The following is a 19,881-nucleotide window of genomic DNA, read 5'->3' as shown; positions in this document are numbered from 1 at the left end:
TTTTGGCATTTGACCATCCGTTTCGCCACTTGCCAAATGTTTCAGCATGGCTTCATCTTAACAGACCGCGTTGCTGTATCCTCACGGCATATCGACATTTCATGCCGGCACGGGGGCCCATCTCTTGGGAGGGGGAAAAGGGCTCAATGCTTCGGTTGTTCGCTGCCTATGGCCGACCCGCTACCAGGACCATGGTAGAATGCGCTGTGCCATATTAAGCGACCAGTGGAGAGATATTTGCTGGCAAAGACTAGCCAGGGCATCCCCCGGGCTAGCGCAGGTACGACTTAACCAGCAAGGGCTTGGGCAGAGAGCCAATTGGGCATTCCGCAACCCAAGCCCATGGAGCTTCTGGAAGGTCTCATGGCCCACAAATCCAGCTTCCATCCAGCCATTGTTCCCCGGTATTCGTCCTCGCTGTGCCAGGCCCTCAACACTGGAACCGAAGGTCCCGGAAGGTGGTACGGCGGTATGGCGTATCCATTTCTGTATCCATTCCCGGCCTCAATATCGCGCCTGCTTCGTCGGCGATTCCAGAATGCCCAAGCAAGGTTCTACTTGTACAGTGGCGGTCATGCTTGCTCGCGACTCCAACAGGCGATTCCGCGGCAATGAAATGGCGCCAGATAGGACAGCCGCTATCGGTCAAGTCGGCTTTGCTGCTGGCAGCAGTATCGCTAGTAATGCCACACGCGGGTAGTGCCTCTACTCGTGCTGGCATTCGCTGGCACAGGCGCCCCATGCCTCTGCCGGCAGTCGTTCGATGCTACCCTGCCGACGTTCGGTAGTACACAATGTCTCAGCACATCTTGTGCTACCGCCGCGGAGTACTCTGTGCTGCTAACGCCGCCGCTTCGTACGGAACTCGAGGAGGCTCGCCCCGAGCTTCATGGCGTGCGAGCATGTACATACTAGTTAGTATGCGGCGCCAGTGACATGATCAGACGATTGGGGCCGTTGACTGCAAAGTGCGGAATGCGGTCTGTGAGAGAGCGGCAATTTAGGTCCGCGGACAGGCATCAGACACAGGAGTGTTCATGCATGGCCGATCGACTACTCGGGCTATTGCTACGAATTACGGACGACGAAAATCCAACTACTGTACTGTATTACTTCCCGCAACTACGGAGTGCTTGCACGCCGCATGCCGTACGGAGACCGGATGCTTTGATATGTTACATCACTCATGTACCTGCGGGCCGCAATGTTTCACTTCTGCCGTTCCTCTCTCTTTTTTTTCTTTGCCCCCGTCCTCTTGCTTTCCAAAATAGAAACACTCAGGTGAAGTCAATCTTGCGAATTGCTCTAATCCACTTGACGAATGTCATTCAATATTCTATTTTCACTCTGATGGGCCCTCGGACCGGGTGTTGTGGAAATTAGAAAAAACCTGACAAGTTACCATTTCAGCGGTGGATCTCCAGATATTGAGGCTTATACGAAGTCCGGTCTCCATCAAGGTGTCATGACTGAGACCAGCAGCTAACGGCTTGGTGGTTCTCTAAAATTACACTGATAATATCGCTCCGGAATATTTGGCGATGGAATTCTCGCCTCAAGCAGTGGCTGAGCTCTGGGTGGACTGTTCATTTCAGAGGCACCGCGCGGCAGCGCAGCCGAGTGGTCCAGCTGAACTGGAAGGGAAAGAAAAGCAATGGCTGTGCACGAGTCTCCCGGCGCCCTTTCTCGGAAGTGTCACTGTGCTTCGTGAACAATTACCGATGCCCGCTGGATTACCTAGCACGGACATCAATACGAGCACGGACCGGCTTGCGAATGACTTGACGGCATCCGGTGGCGAGCGGCACTCCGTGTGTTGTGCTGAATGTCATTGTGACTGTGATTCTGATGCCAATTCTTGCCACTTCTACTTGCAAATATAGACTCTTGTATGATGAGTCCCGACTGCGGTAGTGTCTCGCGGATCGCCTAACAAGCGTGAACCAGCGGGAAGCATGATGTACATCCATTCTTTGCCTTTTTTTCTTTCTTTTTTCTGTCCCTCCTCTTCTCCGAGTTGCTTTTTCTGATTGTCCTCCATCCACAGAAGATATGACACGCGTCCTTGATTCCGACATGTCACTAATATGAGATGCTTCAATATAGCGTGCCGCCCTAATAGCAGCTGAGACAAGGAACAAATCCCAATGTTGAGCTAAAGCAAGCTAAGGAGCACAGCTTATGACTTCTGACATCTCTTGTTTGCCTCGCGATTCTTTCTATCTTTTTTTGGTCCCCTCATGCCTGTGTGGCGTTATAGTTTGTTGCGTTTCCTCCCGTATCCAAGGGCGGGAGCCGGCGCCATGAATGCGGATCATGCGTGGTGGAAATGACCAATGTTTGAGTTGCCCGCAGAGCATTGCTTAGCCGCTCCTGTTCCAATGCGACACCACACTACAGTACAAGCTGCAGTCCCTTTTATCTGTTTCGTCTTTTCTGGCGTCTCTTTTTTTTTTTTTTTAATCGGCTCACGCGGTAAGACGTGGACTGTAGGCATAAGATCACTTCAGGACCACTCTAGTGCAAGAGATGGGGCTAATGGCATCTCGTCAGTCGATTCGAGAAATGAAGGGAGACTACGGAGTACGAAGATGATGGACAATAAGAACAGTACGGCAAAATAAAAATAGGCCCATGCATCTCGACCGATGTCAGCGGAGGATAAGCTCAGACATGCGATTGTTGCCTTTTCAGACACGGCTCAGAGTAAGACGGTTGATTCAGCCAAATTGTATAGTTTGGATCCTCTGCTCAGTATACTGCCTGATTCCATCGTTGTGCACTGTGCTGATGGGAAATACATAGGTCCACGACACCACGGTATTTCCTCCCCCCCAACACTGATGCCATGTAATGGCCGCCATTGACGGGTGTTGTTGTGCAACCGCATGAGACAGGCGGCATTCTCATAGCCAGCCGTTGGGCTGGAGGGGTAAGATGCGAGGGGACACAGATCTTGATCACCTCTACACTTGGACACTAGCACCTGATAACGTGGGCAGCCTCCCGTGCGTCTTACGATGTGATTGCCTCTGTACTTGCGGATCGGGCCAATCCGAACTTGCGAGTAATAAAAAAGAAACCTGCCTTGCATTTGCAATTTTGCCACTCTGGAGGTCGGGGAAGCGCACTGCGAATGGCCGGTTGGGCCTATATTCCTGCAGAGGACTTGCGTACATGCAACGTGCATGATCAAGTCAATGCTTTTTAGTTTTGGCCCGTGAGACCTGTGGGCGATATTATGGGGAAGCTGTCATGTTAACTCATCCTATGCGCTTGGAGCACATGCGAATTTCTCTTTTGGTTGGTTGAGGCCTGAAACAGGAAAAACTTTGCTTCTTCTGCATCTGATGGTATGTACGACCAACACTTCAACGGCCAAGTGGTCTGACTCCCTTGTTTTTCTTTTCTTTTTCTCCCCTCTTCTCCTCATTTCCTTTCTTCTTTGTGGCTTGGTTGTCACAACGGCTAGCGAGCCGCGTATGTCACTTGTCTAATTGACGAGGCGACTGTGCCTTTTGCCGCCTGTGATGTGAATGTTGAATAAGAGCCTTCTACGAATTAAGCGATACGACATTGGCTTGACCAGTGCCATTGCGGTTGGCTGATTGGTGATGTGGGATTTCGGGCCCTAAGGGAGGAGGGGTCTTGGGCATTGCAGCGCAGCGGGGATGTGACAATGCAAAGTTCTCCCTACATACGATGCCGTGTCTGGGTAACTTTTGTCATTGTCTCAATGTTTCCGATGCGATGCCGTCCGCTCGTACGCCGAGTTCATGCCCTCAGACAGAGGCGGACTCGAGACGCCGTGTCCGTGAGGCTGCAAGGGCCCGTGCCCTGCTTTTAGGGTGTGTTTGTATCACTGTATCACCGTTGGTGTTGTCCTCGCACGAGTATGTCAAGCATCGTGATCTTAGCTGCCGTCGGATCTGGGAGAAGCAATTCCTAGTGCGGCCATTCCAACGCATGCGAGCAAGCCTGTAGCGTCTTGAAGTTGCACACGTCACTACTGGTAAACGGCACAATGGACGGTCCTTCACCGCATGTCCCGCACGATGCTGCCGGCTCTCCTCCACCTTCGGCGGCCACGTCAGAAGCCCAATGGAGATGATTATGGATTGCTCCATCTGCGTGTAGGGTAGGCCGGAAGACCGGCGGGCAGAGCTTGACCGAAATTCTCGCGCTCCGGCGCCGGGACCCGCTTTTAGGCTCCAAGTGACTACGTCCAATCGGCTCGCGGCTAGAGGGGCCGGCCGTGCTACTGCGCCAGGTCCCAACCACCCGCTTTAATGGTGCTAGGTACATCGGACAGAAGCAAGCATGCGTGAGCCAGCTGTCACTCAGTGGCCAGCGCATGAGTGGTTGACCGCCAAAAGCGCGCTGTTGGAGATATGGGGGGATTGGGGATGCTTTAGGTAGGAAGCAAGAGGACAAAAGTAACTACCGTTGGCTGCATATGCATTATGCACAGAATTGGGAAAAGTGAAGTTCAATAAATAAGACAAAAACAAAATAAAAAGAAAAACTAGAAAAAATGATTAAACGGGTTAAACGTAACTGAGAAAATTGGCGGAAGGCGGTGGGGTCATTGACGTGAGGGAGGACTTGCCCAGCGCCTAGACGCACCAACATGTACTTGCCTTGTGAGGGACGAAAAGTGAGAGAAGGAAGCAGCGGGCGAGAAAGAAAAGAGATACGAGAGGACAGAACCAGAAATCCGTGCGACTGCTCCGTAAAAGATGATATCTTGGATACGCGCCTGCCTTGGCAATTGGCCTTGATGACGATGACGAGGACATTGGCAAGTCGAGTGGCTGGGAAGGTGCAAAGCCCCCGCTTATAACCAGCCATTTGCTTAAACCTGCATCTCAGCTGCGGCTTCATTTTTTCAATTTTATTTTTGCAAAACTGCCCTATCGCTGTGTCTCTATATTGCTTTTTTTCGGTACTCTGGAATGCTGGGAATATAGTCTAAAGTGACTAGCAAACTTTCACGGGCATCCCTTGCATCGCTCTCGTCTATTTGACGGCTTGCGTTACTTGTTAGTTCAGCTAAATACGCGAACGACTTGCTGCAAGTGACAGCAACTCCAAAGCAACTGCTCCAACACCATTTCCTCTCTTTGTCTATATCTTATTGGAGCTTCTTATTTTCCCTTGCGTGGCGCTAGGAAAAACCTTCTGCCACACAAGCTGCACGAAGCTGCATCACTTGCAGGCTCCCGTCCCTTTCTCTCACCCGTCTTTTGCTGTCACTTTTTTCATTCTTGCCCTCCTTGCAGCCATGAGACCTGTGGCGAGCGTTGCCTGCGTGGCTGTAGCTGCATTAACGCTCCCCGGAGCTGTTTTGGGGCAGACTTGGAGCCGGTGCAATCCGCTGACAACTAGTGAGTTGATTGATTGCCTCTGCTTTTTGACAAGGAACTTTTTGGCTGACTGTAGTGTTTTTGCGACGCAACAGGCTCATGCCCTGCTGACACGGCTCTGGGCATGACTATCAATGTGGACTTCACCAAGGGCTCTGTTAACTCCTTTGTCGCTTCTGGTGCGCCGACATATGACAGCAATGGCGTCTCATTCACGGTGGCCGGTGGTGGTGACGCTCCACAGCTCGAATCTGTGTTTTACATCATGTTTGGCCGTGTTGAAGTCACCATGAAAGCTGCCCCTGGAGCAGGCATTGTCTCATCGCTGGTGTTGCAATCTGATGATCTTGATGAGATCGATTTGGAGTGGCTAGGTGCTGAGCCCGACCAGGTTCAGTCCAACTACTTTGGCAAGGGCCAGACGACAACGTATAACCGCGGACAGTTTCACAGCGTCTCGGGTACCCAAGCAAACTGGATCAAGTACACCATTGACTGGACCCAGGACAGGATCGTGTGGACGGCGGGCAATTCTGTGTTGCGCACTCTGACCCAGGCCAATGCTGAAGCGAATCAATACCCGCAGACGCCAATGCAGATCAAGTTCGGCTCTTGGGCCGGCGGTGATCCAAGCACCAATGCTCCAGGCACTGTTCAATGGGCCCAGGGGCCTACGGATTTCAGCAAGGGACCCTTTAGTATGTTGGTCCAGAGCATCACTGTCACAGACTACTCTACTGGTAAGCAGTACGTCTATAGCAACAACTCTGGCTCGTGGCAGTCCATTCAGGCCGTCGGCGGCCAGATCAACGGAAACGCCAACAACGAAAACTCCCTCACCATCACAGCAAGCGCCAGTAATGCTGCCACAACCCCAACAGCCGCGCTGTCCATTCCCGTTGGTGGCATCGGCACGAATAAAGGCCAAGCTACGGCCACTCAGAGCTGGCCGTGGGTTGCGGGTGCCACTATCGGAAGCATTCCTAGCGGTTGGCATATGAACCCAGACGGCAAGATTGCACGCAATGCGGGTGCGGCGTCCCGTGTGCCTCTGCCGTCCCTGTTGGTGCTTCTGATGAGCCACTTTGCTATTGGTGTGTTGGCCTTTGTTGCAAGGATATAGCGAGTTTATGTGCGAGGCAAATGTGGGTTTAATGGCTGATGTGTTATTAATGAATGGGTGTATATATCGGGAAAGAGTGTCTCCTACCACGGTTTTATAAATTGGGCAAAGAAGCAACAGACATGTGCTCCACACGGGGATTGCATTTTTTATGGCGTTGCATTGCATCATGCGTTTTGGACAGTTATTATAGATGGCATCATATATCGTTGTCTTGGTATTGAATATGTATATATATACTCTCTATAGATGTAGAGATGCTCCAAGCATTTCCAATGAGTCAATACTATCTTCTACTCATCAATGGTTATAAATTACATTGGACACAAGCTGAAAGAACAACAAATCGCATCATATAAAGTTATTGACGACATGTAATATCAACGCAATTTGGCTTCTAATGACAGATAATTTCATTTCACCAATACATATTTGTCTTTCGTTCCTAGAGTAAGAGATATCTATAAAAACACCAGAGCAAAAGAAGACACGGGAATGAAGCCTCTATCGTCGACATATAAGGAAAAACAAAAAAGGAACATCATTAAGCTGGTATCACATGATAACGTTCAAACGGAAGACTCGTATAATCTACCGAGCAAGAGGGGGTAAAAAAAAAAAAAAACTCAATTAAAACAGTACAGCATGGCTGAAAGCTCAAAAAAAAAAGCTCAAGCCTCTCTCAATTCCTCGCTATGATTCTCGCTATCTCCCACCCTCATCGCCTCACTCTTTTGAATGCGTCCCTCAGAAAATCTGTTGTCAGTCGTAAAGAAAGAATTCTGTCCCTTCTACCCTTCACTCATCCATCGTCCTAGACTCCTCTGAAATAAGCACTTTGTGTGAGCCGAGCCCAAACCCCCCTTTCCCTTTCCGCCGTGTGCGTCCATGTTCCAAGTTTCGCCGTCTGCCTCTAACTCCATCGTACAATGTTCGTGGAGCCGTGATAATAAAATAAATACTTGTGTCGTTTTGCTGCGCCGCGTCTACCTGATATGGCCGTATTCTGGGGTGGAAGTACCACCTTTACCGTAACATGTATATATAACGTGAGAGGGAAAAAACCACTGCGGAAAACAAAAAAAGAAAAGGCAAAAGAACTAAGAAAAAAGCAAAAAAACAACTTTTAGCGAAGGAAGAGCAATGTGAATGCTTCGCCTCTTGTATCTGTCTTCTGGGCTGGTTCTGTGTCTAGAATTCCCAGTCTTCCGCGTCCTCGACTGACTTGATAGCCCATCGGAACTTGTCTCGGAGAGTCTTGGAGAAGAACTTCTCAATAGGAACATCAAACTTCTTTGAGAACACCACCGTCAGACGAGGGTCGATGTAATTCTACGGCTCATTGTTAGCATTCTCATATTTTTATTAGCGGTATTGCCGAGGTGACTTACAATCTTTGAAGTGCTCAGGGCAACCTCCTTGTTGCCATCACGGTCTTCGGCCTGTGTTTCCAAGACCCGGATGCGCTCGTCAATCTTGTCAATAGCGCCCAAGAACTTCTCCACGCTTGCTCCTCTGCCCTCGGCCTCCACCTTGTTGGTTTTGTTCTCCTTTTTGAATTTGGCCTCGAGTTCCTTGACTGCCTGGAGACGCTCCTTAAGCTCCTTTTCAGGCAAAACTCGTTCTTTGTTAGCCTTAAGTTTCTCGTTATCCTTCTCGAATTTCTTCGTGATCTTGGTGCGTTGCTCCTCAATCAGGAATTGTTGGTGCTCCTTGATCCACTCGTCATCGAGATCTTCATCTTTCTCAAAGAAGGCTGCGCCCTTCTTCTTCTTTTGAGTTGGATCAATGTCGAGCATCATCTTCTTGGTTCGCCATTTTTGATACCTGAGGCCTTTGATCTGAGTAGGAGTTAGCACTGTGTTCGTCTTCTCGGGTTTAAGAGTTTATTGAATAAGAGAATGTGACTTACCCTATCTCCAAGCTTTTGCATTTGCTGCTCGTGCCCTGCGCCAACAGTTCGCTTGTGATTGCAAAGAATGGCGACCTTACGGTTACAGTCATTGTAAAGCTTCACCTTCTCCGCGATAGTGCCGCGAGAGCGTGGATCTTTCCCGAGTTCCTTGAGCAGCTCAGACATGGTGTAGGACGCATTGTAGGTACGGAAAACCTTGGCAGTCAACCCAGGCATATAGCTGTTGAGATGCTTGTTCAGTTGAGACGTCTGGCATTGATAGTTAGTATTCAGCTCTCTTTAATTCAGACGAGGTGTGTTGTGTTGCTTACGTTGAGGCGATCGAAGAGATCATCGCCGTCCGTCTTTGGCGCCTTCTTGAACAGTTTCAGATTCTTGAAGACTTGCGGATCAACACGGGCCGTTTCGTTGTATCTAATACTGTCCTTACCCAGAAAGTCAAATGTGACTTGATCTGGGGGCTGCAAGGTGATATGCTCGTACTTCAAAGAGCAGCAACCAACAGTGTCGGCTTCATTTTCCGTGTCTTTCTCATTTCCAGCTCTGAGCGCAAGTTTGTCGATCAGATACATGGCTGTTGCGCGCTGACGATCTGCCATGACCTCACTCTTGAGATCCTTGGTGTAGTCACGGCGGATCTTGTCAATGTGCTTCTTGAGCTCACGAGCCTTTTCGAACTTCTTGTAGTCACTCTGTCCTTTCACATCACTGGCAGCTCCAAGCATGACGTACTTGTAAGCGCCGTTGATGTTTTCCTGCCACATGGCAAGCCACGTAGCCTTCTGGTCGTGCTGGACGGCTTTCCACTTGTGCCCTGCTGGCGGAGTTGGCACCTTGGCACCTTTGCCAATATTGATGGTGATCTGTTCCGGCATAACTCGAACTTTGACCTTACCAGTCTTGGGATGTTCGCCTCGCCCACGGAATAAGCTGGGAGGTTCCACTCGGAAGTTGCCAACCTTTTGCTTTCTTCCATCCCACGTACAGTAAAGATACGGAGCCTCGAGCGCATCTTTCTCAGCCTTGGCAGCTGCTTTCTCCTCCTTGGTCATGCTCTTCTTGGCTTCATTCTTTGCTGTCCAGTATTCTGCCATCTTGGAGAAATCGCACTTATCCAAGCTCTTGATGTCAATCTTGTTCCCTTGGGCATCTTTAGCGCCGTGCTTCTTGATAATTTCAGAGAAGTCTGTAAAGAAGTTTTTTCGGAAAATAGGGTTCTCCAAGTGATGAGTAGATGCGGCAGTCATCATGGCAACCCAAAAAGTGGCGACCTCCTCTGCTTCCGGGGCGAGTGAGACGGGTTTGCCATCGTAGTACATCTTTATGTGTTTCGGAAGGGGTTCATATTCTGGCGCGAACAAAACTCCGTTGTGCTCGAGGGTTCGCCACTTGATGCTGTCGTCTTCTCGCTTCGGCGCATTCCACCACTCAAATTCCTCCTCCTCTTCCTCCTCGCTGGGTTCTTTGGATTTGGCTTTCTTGGTGTCTTTGGTGTCCTTTGCCGATACTGCTTTCTTCCCCTTGGCAGAAGCACTAGCCGGTTTCGACTTCTTGGAAATGGGTGCATCAGAATCAGACTCCTCCTTCTTTAGTCCAGTGGACTTTCTCTTTACCGCCGAACCATTTGACTGCCGCTTTTTGGCTGCGAGAGGCAGGTCATCATCTGATTCGTTCTTGAGGGCCTTCTTCGGTGTAGCCTTTGCCTTTGCTTCTTTAGCACGAATAGATTTAGCCTCCTTCTCGGCCTTCTTCTCGATGTCAGCCTTTTTCTTGGCCAGCTTGACACCTAGAGGCTGCTCATCAGAGGAGGATTCAGGCAGTGCGGTTTCCTTGTAAGAAGGAGGCAGCTTCTTCCCTCTAGCTTTGACCATGGGTTCATCGTCCGAATCGGATTGCTCGACCTTTTTAGATCGTGGTCGTTTTGCCTAAATACCAAGCCGTTAGCTGACGGTACCTATGAAGCCGTTTGCCAGCCTTGCTACGAAGGGAATCGCCTACCAGAGGTTCACCATCGCTATCTGATCCATCTTTGTAATCGACCTGCGTTAACGAGACTCGTGACTTACGCTTCGCCCCGTTTGTAGAGGGCGAATCCAAGTCCATGTCGCCATTTTCGACAGGTCCGTTACGGATGGACAGTCCCGCCATCCCAGAGCCTTTCTTAGGCACAGACTTATCTAAGGCGATGTCTTGGGCGCGGGATATCTTGGAGGATGACACTAGAGTCGATGCTGCGATTAGCCAAATGCCAATGCTTACTTGCGCGCGATTGGACATGGATTGATGCGTCTCCCGTAAGCGCCGGCGCAGTCGCAGTCGCGTGTGTTGAGGATATGCCTGAGTTGGGAAACTGGGAGAAGAGAAAATACATCAAGAGGGAGGATGGAGAAGTCTTACAACGCCCGTTTGGCCTCGCAAGAGGCATGTCATCGTCTGAGCTGTCGGTACCCATGGTTTGAAGCGAGGACCAGCTGGCACTCGGCGGACGCAAGGCTCTGAATGAGGAGCGAGCAACGTAAGGAATGCTGCAGCCGCGATTGCAAAGTGTAAGGCCGAGGGAAACTCGGGGGAAAAGAGACGAGAACAGATCTGCGAAATTCAGATAAGGCTGGCGAGAAGTGAACCTCGACAGCCCCGGGCGAGAGAAAGCCTGAGGAACGCAGAAAAGCTGGCGGAAAAGAGTGTAAGAAGGATCGCCTCGTGTTTTCGGCTTTGAAAAGCCTTATGCATCTAATCGGCTTCGATGCCTACCCTGCAATGCGGGCTATAGCAATATTCGGCATACCCACTTTTGATATCTCTGTAGCGGGGGACTACTGGAAAGGTGGCATAACACTTTTGCTAGTGATGCGCTGCCAACGGCGTTAGCGAATAGCAAGGCTGCACCGCCCGCATTCTGGTACGAAGGTACAAGGTACTCCGGACCCGAGCTTTCCCGTCGATTTGCCGGCAAAGTGAGCAAAACTGCAATCACTCACCAACCCGAACTGCATCCCCACGAACACCCCGTCAATTGATCCACGTCACGATCAATTGGGTCTGCGTTGGCCAGAGGGCTTAGTTTGAATTTTCACACTTGCCAGAATGTTGTCAAGGGTTGCCCGACCGGCTCTGCGAGCTGCCGTTGCAGCTCCCCGGTGAGTTTTTCTTCCCTCCGACTAGCATCTATAAGAAATTTGTTATAGCCGCGGGAGCCTCAAATGGCCCGCGATTGGAGTTTTGCGATCCATGAGCGCCTCGACGACAGCTAGCGCCAGAGTTGGCCGAGAGCATATGGAATTTATCTATGGAGAAGACGGAGAAGAGATAAAAAATACAATCAGCGTATATAGGACTAACAATGAGTGCTCTAGAGCTGCTGCTGGCCCCAGCACTGCCGCCACCTATGCGACGCTCCGTGAGATCGAGACTCGTTTGAAGTCGATTCGAAACATCGAGAAGATCACCAACACCATGAAGGTCGTCGCCTCTACCAAGCTCACCCGTGCTACCCGCAGCATGAACGACTCCCGCAAGTACGGCGAGGCTTCCAACGAGGTCTTCAAGTCCGCCGAGACCACTGCCGCCGAGGCTGAGGAGAAGAAGTCCCTCGTTATTGTCTGCTCTTCCGACAAGGGTCTCTGCGGTGGTATTCACTCTGGTTTGAGCCGTACCATCCGCCGCATGTCTGCTGAGGAGCCTCCTTTCGACCTGGTCATCATTGGCGAGAAGTGCAAGGCCCAGCTGTCGCGAACCAACGCCAAGGGTATCCAGCTTAACTTCGCCGGTATTGGCAAGGACATTCCTACCTTTGCCGATGCCCAGGCTATCGCCGACCAGATCGTCCTGCTGCCCACTGAGTACACGGATGTCAAGATCCTGTACAACAAGTTCATCAACGCCACCAGCTACGAGCCTACCTTCATTGAGGCATTTTCCGAGGAGGCCATTTCTCAGTCCCGTATGTCGCACTTCTACCGCTTTTACCATTTTTTAAATGCAAAATGAGGCTAACCGTCTACATAGCCAACATCTCCGCCTTTGAGGTTGAGGATGAGGCCCTTGCCAACCTGCGCGAGTACTCCCTTGCCAACTCCCTCTACTGGGCTCTGGCTGAGGGTCACGCCTGCGAGCAGTCTGCCCGACGAAACGCCATGGAGGTAAGTTTTTAATTACAAAATTTTCTCATTCTACTCTTTTTTTCAATGACGCTAATTAAATCCCTCAGAACGCCTCCAAAAATGCTGGTGAGATGATCGGAAAGTACCAGATTCTGTACAACCGTACCCGACAGGCTGTCATTACCGGAGAGCTCGTCGAGATTATTACTGGTGCTATTGCCTCCGAAGAAATGTAAAGAAAGAAAAAAATATTTTTGATTTTTTTACTTCTTTTTTTGTCGGTAGAAAGAAAGCAAAGAGCTGGCACGCCGGAGAAAGAGAAAAGAAAAAACTACATACTTTTTTCATCCTGTGTAATAACAAAGCTAGAGGTTACCCAGCGCGGTGTCCCCAGTCAGTGTATCAAACCCACAAATAATTTTTTTTAGTAGATACCAGCTCGAACGGAAATGTTGCATCAAGATGAAATAAAAATGATCGAATGAATGATTGATCCTCATACTGTATTACTTGACTCGGTATTGGCAAGCTCGAAAGCTACGAATAATTTAATGGAGACGACTTCCAATTGATCGATTAATTTATATACCTCGTCCTATAGACATGCAGCACCTAGATGGGTAATATGAACCCATCCTCAAGCAAGACTTTTATCAACGCCTTTACAAATCCTGCGGGACCGAAGCATCCAAACACCAGGTATATAATGCCACAAACGAGGAGACCAGTGGCCAATTTTATAATTCCACATCGCTGTCTCCACCCTCTGCATAACTCACGTTCCTCGCCCGCCGATGCTTCTGCATCATAGACGCATCCTCCGGCCCTTCCTCCGGACCGGGCAAGCTAGGATGCTCCTGTTCGTAGGCAGCTCGGAGCGCGATGGCTTGGCGATCCCACTTCTCCGCCAGCTCAGTATACTCCTGCATCGCTTGAAGGTAAAGCTTCTTCTGCTCGGCGGCCTGTTCTTCATATGGTTTTCTTTCGTCCGGCGTGGCCTCTTTCCACATACGAGATGTCATTATGCGAACCTCGTTTGGCAGGGACCGTGTCTTGCCGGGTTTGCGGCTTTCTTCGCATTTCTTTTTTGCGGCTTCAAAATGAGCCTTGCTGAATAAGATGTAGGCACTACCGGACACCTTGTTCGGGCGCAATGGCCGGTCGCCAATCTTGGAGAGGACGTGCTCCCATACCTCTATCTCATATGCTTCTAAGCGTGCCTGCCGGGGATCCTTGGCCGCCTCCTTACGTTTATGCAGCAAAAGTGAGTCCCTTGGGAGAACGAGAGGAGTCGGCACCTCAATGGGCCCAATAATTGCTTCCAAGACTTCGGATGCAGCACGCAGCCCTGATAAATATGCGCCGTGAACGGTCGCTGGGTGCGTGCCGATGGTATGCTCTCCAGCGAAAAAAAGATTGCCCGCGGGTTGCGCCATGACGTTGTAGTCTTCTGGCAGCATATCGGGGGCAGCCGAAGAGTAGCTGCCTCGGGCAAACCGATCGGAGCCCCATCTCGTCACTACCGTTTCTATGGGATAAGGGACGTCTTTGCCGAAGACGCTCCTCAGTATCTCCGTGGCCTCGGCAACCAGACTATCATTACTCGTATGCTCTGTATCAAAGCCAGCGTCTCCGGCCATGAGTGCGATTAGACAGGGCAGACCAGTTGTATTGGTGACATTGAACCACTGGAAGAAGCGTCCCCGATTTGTGCTATAGTCTTGTTGAGATGTGCTATGACGGTTGGTCGCATCTCGGAGTACACCAAAGATATGTCTGTCTGAATCCCAAAACACCTTGTCGTAAAGCAAGACAACCTTGTTGAGGATACCAAACCCTAGTCGACCAATTGCATCCGTCTTCTCCGAAGGCAGCGGAGGCTCGAAGCCAATACTACCTTGCTTGAGGACGCCAAGGGGTATAGTGCAGACGATGGCATCGGCCTCTACTTGTGTACCATCTTCGCTTTCAATGATAGCTACTCCATCAAAACCCTCGCCGTTGTAGGTAATTTTCTGCACTGGGAACTTGGTCATAATGTCGAGCGGCGATGGACATTGGAGCAGGCCACGGGCGACACTCTGATAGCCGCCGACAACCATGGTGTGGTTGCCCTCCCATTCGTTGCCGGCATCAATGTCCCATAGACCGAGGCTCAGCTTATGCAGATTTGTAGCGTTGCTATATTCTAGATTGGCAATGTGCCAATTTATTAATCGGTGGTCTTGCGCGTTTAGATCAACAATGTTTTTGTACTGGGTAATGGCGTGGTCCAAGACTGATCCTAATGTTGATCCTTCCAGAGTAGTGGCAGGTGTTAAATCAAGGTTGCCTTTCTCTGCTGCCCCCGGTCTGATGTTCCATCCCATCAGCCTTGCCTTTTCTGATGCCTTGATAGTTGCGGGGACTCCAGGCTCGTTATGTACTCGGCCCGTCAGCTTATCTGCAGAGACTGGAACCATGTTTACTGTCTCGGGTACGTTTTGTTGGGACACTGATGGAGCATCGGGAAGCGCAGCGGTGGCCTCTTCAGCTTGCATTATCGTCTTGGAGCCGTCTCCGGGGCTATCCCGACCATCATCGATTAGGTCACGGTTGCCCTCAATCAACTTGGATGGCTGGGACTTGAACTTGAACTCGCTGACGCGATCTAAACAATCATTGTAGAGTTTTTCAACCAGGAGATCCCTGATTGGGTCTACCGGTTTGCCATTGCTGTCGTAAATTGTAGTCTCAGCAGTAAGGGAATGATATGGTATACCCAGCTGACCGCGGACAATCACGTTCAAGGGATTGCCGCGATCAAACCCCGTGATAATCATGCCACCCATTTCGGCGGTATGTCTCTTTCCCTTGAATTCAATTTCGCTCTCGGATGTTCTTGTTTTGAACTCTCGAGAATACACTCTGCCTCCAACGCGACCTCTGCCTTCGAGAAGAATCACCTTGGGTGGCTCTTCACCTCTTGCATAGAAGTGGCCCGCGTGCTGCTTAAAGAGACAATCTAGCTGCCTGGCGCAGGATAAGCCTGAGATGCCTGCTCCAATTACAGCAATAGTCTTTCGCTTCTTTGTAGGGGGCTCGTTCCTGAGTTCAGATTGGGGTTCAGGAAGCTGCACGCAGCCATAGTTTATGTATCCACGACGAATCAGCCAGTCGTAACACACGTTCGCAGCATCGAACCAGCGCGCATTAGCACATCCGACCGCCTCGTGCCGTGTTACACTGACCGATGGCTGCTTCATCCATATGCGCAGTATGCCGTTTCTGATATTCAGGTATGTCGTAACTTGAGAGTGGGATATGTGATGCCGCAGGAAGTGATACTCTTCAGGATGTAGCGCGTACGGATTTAGCCGCGATGATTCGGCGGCAGCGATGCACTCGCTGGCATATTGGTAGGATGGAATATCTGTCGGGACAGATGACTTCGGCCGAACGTTGAAGGTCAAACGTTCAATATCATGGCGGTGCGATGATGCCGAAAAGCTTTGTGCCGCCCTAACAACCTGTGGGCGACTAGGTATTTCAGTCTCGACAGGTGTCGTAGCCTTACTAGAGACAATTGAAGGAGACCGTGAAGCGTCTGAAAGGTCTGTTAAGGAGGAATGCGAAGAAGAGAACGACTCAGCAATGGGGTCGTCTGTGGGTTCGACTGGTAGCGGGCTATCATCGCTGTGCTGATGCTTCTCATCACTACCCAAGGATTGAAAATAATTAGAATAAGCCTTTAACAACTATATATAAATAAAAAGAAAGGGGAAAAAGAAAAGAAAGATTCCAACGACGTGATTTTTTTTTCTTAGGGTGGCGGTCATAGACTCACTCCGTATCAAGATGCATGCCAGAAGAGTCTTCTGGGTCATGGGTTGATAGGCTGCTGCTGCTCAGATCCATATCTTCCGTCCACACAACAATCTCGGGTGCGACCTCTGAAGACTCATCCGACGAGCCCTGCCCCGATACCTGGGGATAGCTTAGACTGCTGCTGGGCGACGCCGGTATCTGGCTCTGGCTCTGGCTCTGGCTGTGGGTGACAGACTCCGGCGCTAGGCTTGATATTGGCGACGAGGTGTCGACGTCTTGCGGGTACGAAAAACTCGGCCCAATCGGCACTTCCTTTTCTAGACTGAGATGATTTTCGACACCAGTTGCCATGGCGAATGGTCTAACAAGGCACCTGCTCTGACAGTGATTAGGTAGGGTCGGTGTCGATATATGAGAGGCTACGGATGTCGGAATGGAGACGGGATCATCGACGACGACACTCGGTAGTATGACAGTCATACGGCATGACGCTGGGTAGACGCATCATATGATGATGGAGTCTGCCATCAAATTTGCCTGTCTGGTTGGGTTGTCAGCCAAGAGACCCCGATGCTCTCACTCGCGGTGTATATACCTATTTTGTAAGCGGAATAATAAGTCGTTTGGAGCTTCACTGGCTAAGGAGTGTATCTAAAGGAGTAGTGGCTACAAGGCTGCGATGTAAGTCCAAAATGGGCCACTGTCATCGATTATCGGACCATTGAGGGTTTTCAGGCTGGAATGAATCAAGTTCAGCGGCACAGTGGCCAGTATTTTACTCCAAGGAAGGGCCAATGAGCAGGAAATAATAGAGCCATCAGCTCATCGCGGCCCCTCAAGAACGCCGAGTTCATCGCATAGGCACCGGTCACGTGAGGCAAGCAATCCAATCGCGACGCTCCCTGATGTGGGGCGCGCTCTAATGAACTAAGTCCGCCAGTATCTCGCGAGGAATCAACTTCAAACCACTGAGGCATCAGCGACGAGACAGCTCGATTAAGATTCAAAGGGAAGAAAGGAGAAGAAGAAAAAACGCAGTCATGCCAAATCTTGACCGAGACGCTCTCATGCTCCACGAGAATAAACCCCCACCAACCAGTACGCCGTCAACTCCAAAACATCGTATACGACTCTGATAACCTTGAGCCTAAGGGCTGTTGGGCAGCGCCGCCTCCTTGCGCGCGAACGCTTCTTTCTCGATTGCCGCGTCCATCATGCGGTTCCCGCTAATTATAGAAGTCGCACAGATGACAATATTTCTCCGACCTGAAAATAAAAGTTAGCCGTGAGCACTGGATAGACCCGTACCACGCCTCGATTTCGCTTACCTTCTTCTTGCTTCGCGATAAATCTCAACGCGGCAATCTCAGTAAACGTGACTCCTCCGATGAAGACCACAAAGACTGTCTGCTTATGTCCGCTGCCGGACAAGAGGGCCCTTGCCTTGACCGCCTTGTCCTCGCCCTTCTGAAGTTCATAGAAAGTCTGCCCTCGAACGTGCTTGACAGCTTCGTCGAATCCTTGCCATCCTTGTGTTCCTGCTCCGGGAGCACCGCCGCCAGCATTCGCTGAGACGGTGCCCTTCGTTATAGACAGCAGGTACTGTTTCTGAAGGATGCATTGTACCAGTCGGATCGAAAGAGGGGCATAGCCGCTATACACGTATGCGATGTCGTTGGGATCGTCCTCTTGCACTTCATCGACAATCAGCCGTAGCTGCTTTCGTAGATACGTGTAGTTGGTTTTGTTCCCGTCAGCACCAGAATTCCCCGCCATGGGGATCATACCCGCAAGTGGAGATGAGCGCGATAGGAATAGTTGGAGCTTCTCCAAGTTGTTGAGCGTGAGGAGGTGCTGATAGCCATACCCTTGAAGTATTAGGCGTTTGAATTGCTCCAAGTCCTTGGGCTTGATACCTCCAGATATGCACGAGTATATACAGAGCAGCCGAAGCGTCTCTCGTAGGGGAGCGTCTCTGGCTATCAGCTCTTCGATGCCGTCAAATTGCGACGATGGATCGGCACCGGCAGCTAGATTCTGCTGAACCTCCAGGAGGCCTTTGAATAGATCTGTCCGCGTGTGCTTGATGATTTCCTCGGCGAGACCGGTGTGTATCCTCGCGCTCTGGTGTTCCTGTTGGTAGCCAGGTAGTTGGCTCACGAATTCTTTGAGCTCGGCAATCGTCTTGGTCTTATGCTTGCTCTCGTAATCAGTTTGGACCTTTTGTAGGCGTCTCGCGACTTTGTTGAGCAGCCCGCCCACGATGGCAAAATTTGCATTGCGTAACTGCTCGTATAATTTATCGCTGGAGTCGAGCTGAACCGTCCGTTTTCTGCTCTGTGATGTGGCCGCGGAAGACTGCGCCGGTGCTCCCACAATGGTCGTGTCAACCTTGGCCTGGTTATTCTGAATTTCAAAAATCTCATCAATGAGGCCCTCATATGTTAGCTGCGTGAGCAACGGGGTGACAAAGTCGACTTCACGATCGATAATTATGACGCTCTCATTGGTCGTGCTGGGGGTAAGTGCCGTCTTGACGTCGCTTCCATTCTCGCCCGCCAGCCGCTCTTGACGCATACGAACGAGGAGATCGGCCACCCGCTTCGCATTGTCGCCTTTACCAATGATTCTTGGGAACAAGCCATGGTTCTGCTGCACTTCCATGAGTGCCTTGGCCATGAGAAAGTTTGGAGTGATATCTTTGGACAGGTAGAGGTCCTTGAAGGAATCTTCTAACTCAAGCGATAAGACGTCATCTTCAAGCGGGAAAAAGAGCAGTGGTAGCTCGGATATGTTGACGTCGCCGAGAATGCCAGCTTCCTCGAGCAGTTGGTCGGATACAAGAGTGCGCCGAGGCACCCAGAATATGTGGAAATCATGAGTCGTCTGGCTTTCCCGCTGAATTCGTTTGATCTGAGCTGTAGAGGCACATGTGCGTCAGCTCACTCGGCCAGGACAAGAACTACACCGGGTAGCTAGCTAGTAGTTTTGATTTCGATTTCACACGCACGACGGTAGACATTCGATGTGGCCAGTGAGAACTGGTTACCACATCATATCGCACCGCAACCCGTATCTTACCTGCTATGGCCTCTGCATGTCGGCCGCATTCTCCACGAGCCACAAAGACGACATTGCGCTGGCTCGCATCCACGTTGTTATTCTCGAGAATGAAGAACTTATCGACGCCATACTCTTGAAGCGTAGCAACCTTGACGATTGTGCCGATGGGGCCGACCAGGCTGCGGTCAAACACGAGGTTCTTCTTGCCGCGGACCTACAGAAACGTCAAGCTGTGTGTTTAGCAGCCGGGAAGGTCCCCAGACAGAGACAGTGAGCCTTACTTACACCCTCGAGCAGGTAGAGCAGGTCCTTGCGCGCTTTGCCCCGGATTTGCTCGGTGCTGAATTCCGCGCGCAGAGCCATGATTGCTGGCCGTGCAAGCGGGGAGCTCGTGGGGGGGTTTTGGATGAGGCAGCTCGGGAGCTCTATTCTAGTGGCAGGTTGCACGAGATGCGACGTGTGGCTCAACTCGGCCCCTTGTCAGCGGGCGGTGAAGCGCCGGCCCCC

General features: G+C 50.8%; 9 protein-coding genes across 9 annotated transcripts; 4 read left to right on the top strand and 5 right to left on the bottom strand.

The window, feature by feature from the left end:
- Nucleotides 1-29: 29 nt before the first annotated feature.
- On the top strand, nucleotides 30-387 carry M431DRAFT_51592 (hypothetical protein; the record flags this gene model as incomplete). The annotated part of the gene is made up of 2 exons (XM_024920292.1): nucleotides 30-194; nucleotides 313-387. Coding segments are annotated over 2 exons (240 nt in total), but the record flags the coding sequence as incomplete, so codon positions are not given.
- Nucleotides 388-1,733: 1,346 nt separating this feature from the next.
- Nucleotides 1,734-1,970, bottom strand: M431DRAFT_490653 (hypothetical protein; the record flags this gene model as incomplete). The annotated part of the gene is made up of 1 exon (XM_024916827.1): nucleotides 1,734-1,970. One exon carries the CDS (start codon nucleotides 1,968-1,970, stop codon nucleotides 1,734-1,736), a length of 237 nt encoding a protein of 78 aa, XP_024778707.1.
- Nucleotides 1,971-2,207: 237 nt separating this feature from the next.
- Nucleotides 2,208-2,672, top strand: M431DRAFT_293439 (hypothetical protein). Its single transcript, XM_024914108.1, has one exon. It carries the CDS (start codon nucleotides 2,337-2,339, stop codon nucleotides 2,622-2,624), a length of 288 nt encoding a protein of 95 aa, XP_024778706.1. The 5' UTR covers nucleotides 2,208-2,336; the 3' UTR covers nucleotides 2,625-2,672.
- Nucleotides 2,663-3,439, bottom strand: M431DRAFT_293406 (hypothetical protein). Its single transcript, XM_024914107.1, has one exon. The coding sequence runs from the start codon at nucleotides 3,188-3,190 to the stop codon at nucleotides 2,702-2,704; it is 489 nt and encodes a 162-aa protein (XP_024778705.1). The 5' UTR covers nucleotides 3,191-3,439; the 3' UTR covers nucleotides 2,663-2,701.
- An 855-nt stretch (nucleotides 3,440-4,294) lies between these two features.
- M431DRAFT_293379 (hypothetical protein) lies at nucleotides 4,295-5,084 on the bottom strand. Its single transcript, XM_024914106.1, has one exon. It carries the CDS (start codon nucleotides 4,882-4,884, stop codon nucleotides 4,462-4,464), a length of 423 nt encoding a protein of 140 aa, XP_024778704.1. The 5' UTR covers nucleotides 4,885-5,084; the 3' UTR covers nucleotides 4,295-4,461.
- M431DRAFT_503986 (glycoside hydrolase family 16 protein) lies at nucleotides 4,890-6,814 on the top strand. Its single transcript, XM_024918389.1, has 2 exons — nucleotides 4,890-5,387; nucleotides 5,462-6,814. The coding sequence occupies exons 1-2, from the start codon at nucleotides 5,285-5,287 to the stop codon at nucleotides 6,487-6,489; spliced, it is 1,131 nt and encodes a 376-aa protein (XP_024778703.1). The 5' UTR covers nucleotides 4,890-5,284; the 3' UTR covers nucleotides 6,490-6,814.
- Nucleotides 6,815-7,680: 866 nt separating this feature from the next.
- On the bottom strand, nucleotides 7,681-10,552 carry M431DRAFT_1689 (hypothetical protein; the record flags this gene model as incomplete). Its single annotated transcript, XM_024913013.1, has 5 exons — nucleotides 7,681-7,821; nucleotides 7,881-8,330; nucleotides 8,402-8,653; nucleotides 8,716-10,329; nucleotides 10,403-10,552. The coding sequence occupies 5 exons, from the start codon at nucleotides 10,550-10,552 to the stop codon at nucleotides 7,681-7,683; spliced, it is 2,607 nt and encodes an 868-aa protein (XP_024778702.1).
- An 811-nt stretch (nucleotides 10,553-11,363) lies between these two features.
- M431DRAFT_503984 (hypothetical protein) lies at nucleotides 11,364-12,829 on the top strand. Its single transcript, XM_024918388.1, has 4 exons — nucleotides 11,364-11,541; nucleotides 11,758-12,344; nucleotides 12,410-12,543; nucleotides 12,612-12,829. Exons 1-4 carry the CDS (start codon nucleotides 11,489-11,491, stop codon nucleotides 12,738-12,740), a joined length of 903 nt encoding a protein of 300 aa, XP_024778701.1. The 5' UTR covers nucleotides 11,364-11,488; the 3' UTR covers nucleotides 12,741-12,829.
- Nucleotides 12,830-13,241: 412 nt separating this feature from the next.
- M431DRAFT_490649 (hypothetical protein) lies at nucleotides 13,242-19,737 on the bottom strand (the record flags this gene model as incomplete). The annotated part of the gene is given in 8 exon segments (XM_024916826.1): nucleotides 13,242-16,200; nucleotides 16,331-16,633; nucleotides 16,892-16,962; nucleotides 16,982-16,985; nucleotides 17,499-17,577; nucleotides 17,640-19,229; nucleotides 19,393-19,588; nucleotides 19,660-19,737. 8 exon segments carry the CDS (start codon nucleotides 19,735-19,737, stop codon nucleotides 13,242-13,244), a joined length of 5,280 nt encoding a protein of 1,759 aa, XP_024778700.1.
- Between the last annotated feature and the right edge of the window lie 144 nt (nucleotides 19,738-19,881).

The sequence above is a fragment of the Trichoderma harzianum genome (genome assembly GCF_003025095.1).
Source record: "Trichoderma harzianum CBS 226.95 unplaced genomic scaffold M431scaffold_2, whole genome shotgun sequence".
In the NCBI taxonomy this organism is placed as follows: domain Eukaryota; kingdom Fungi; phylum Ascomycota; class Sordariomycetes; order Hypocreales; family Hypocreaceae; genus Trichoderma; species Trichoderma harzianum.
The sequence above is the reverse complement of the archived record's forward strand: the minus strand, read 5'-3'. Positions and strand labels throughout refer to the sequence as shown.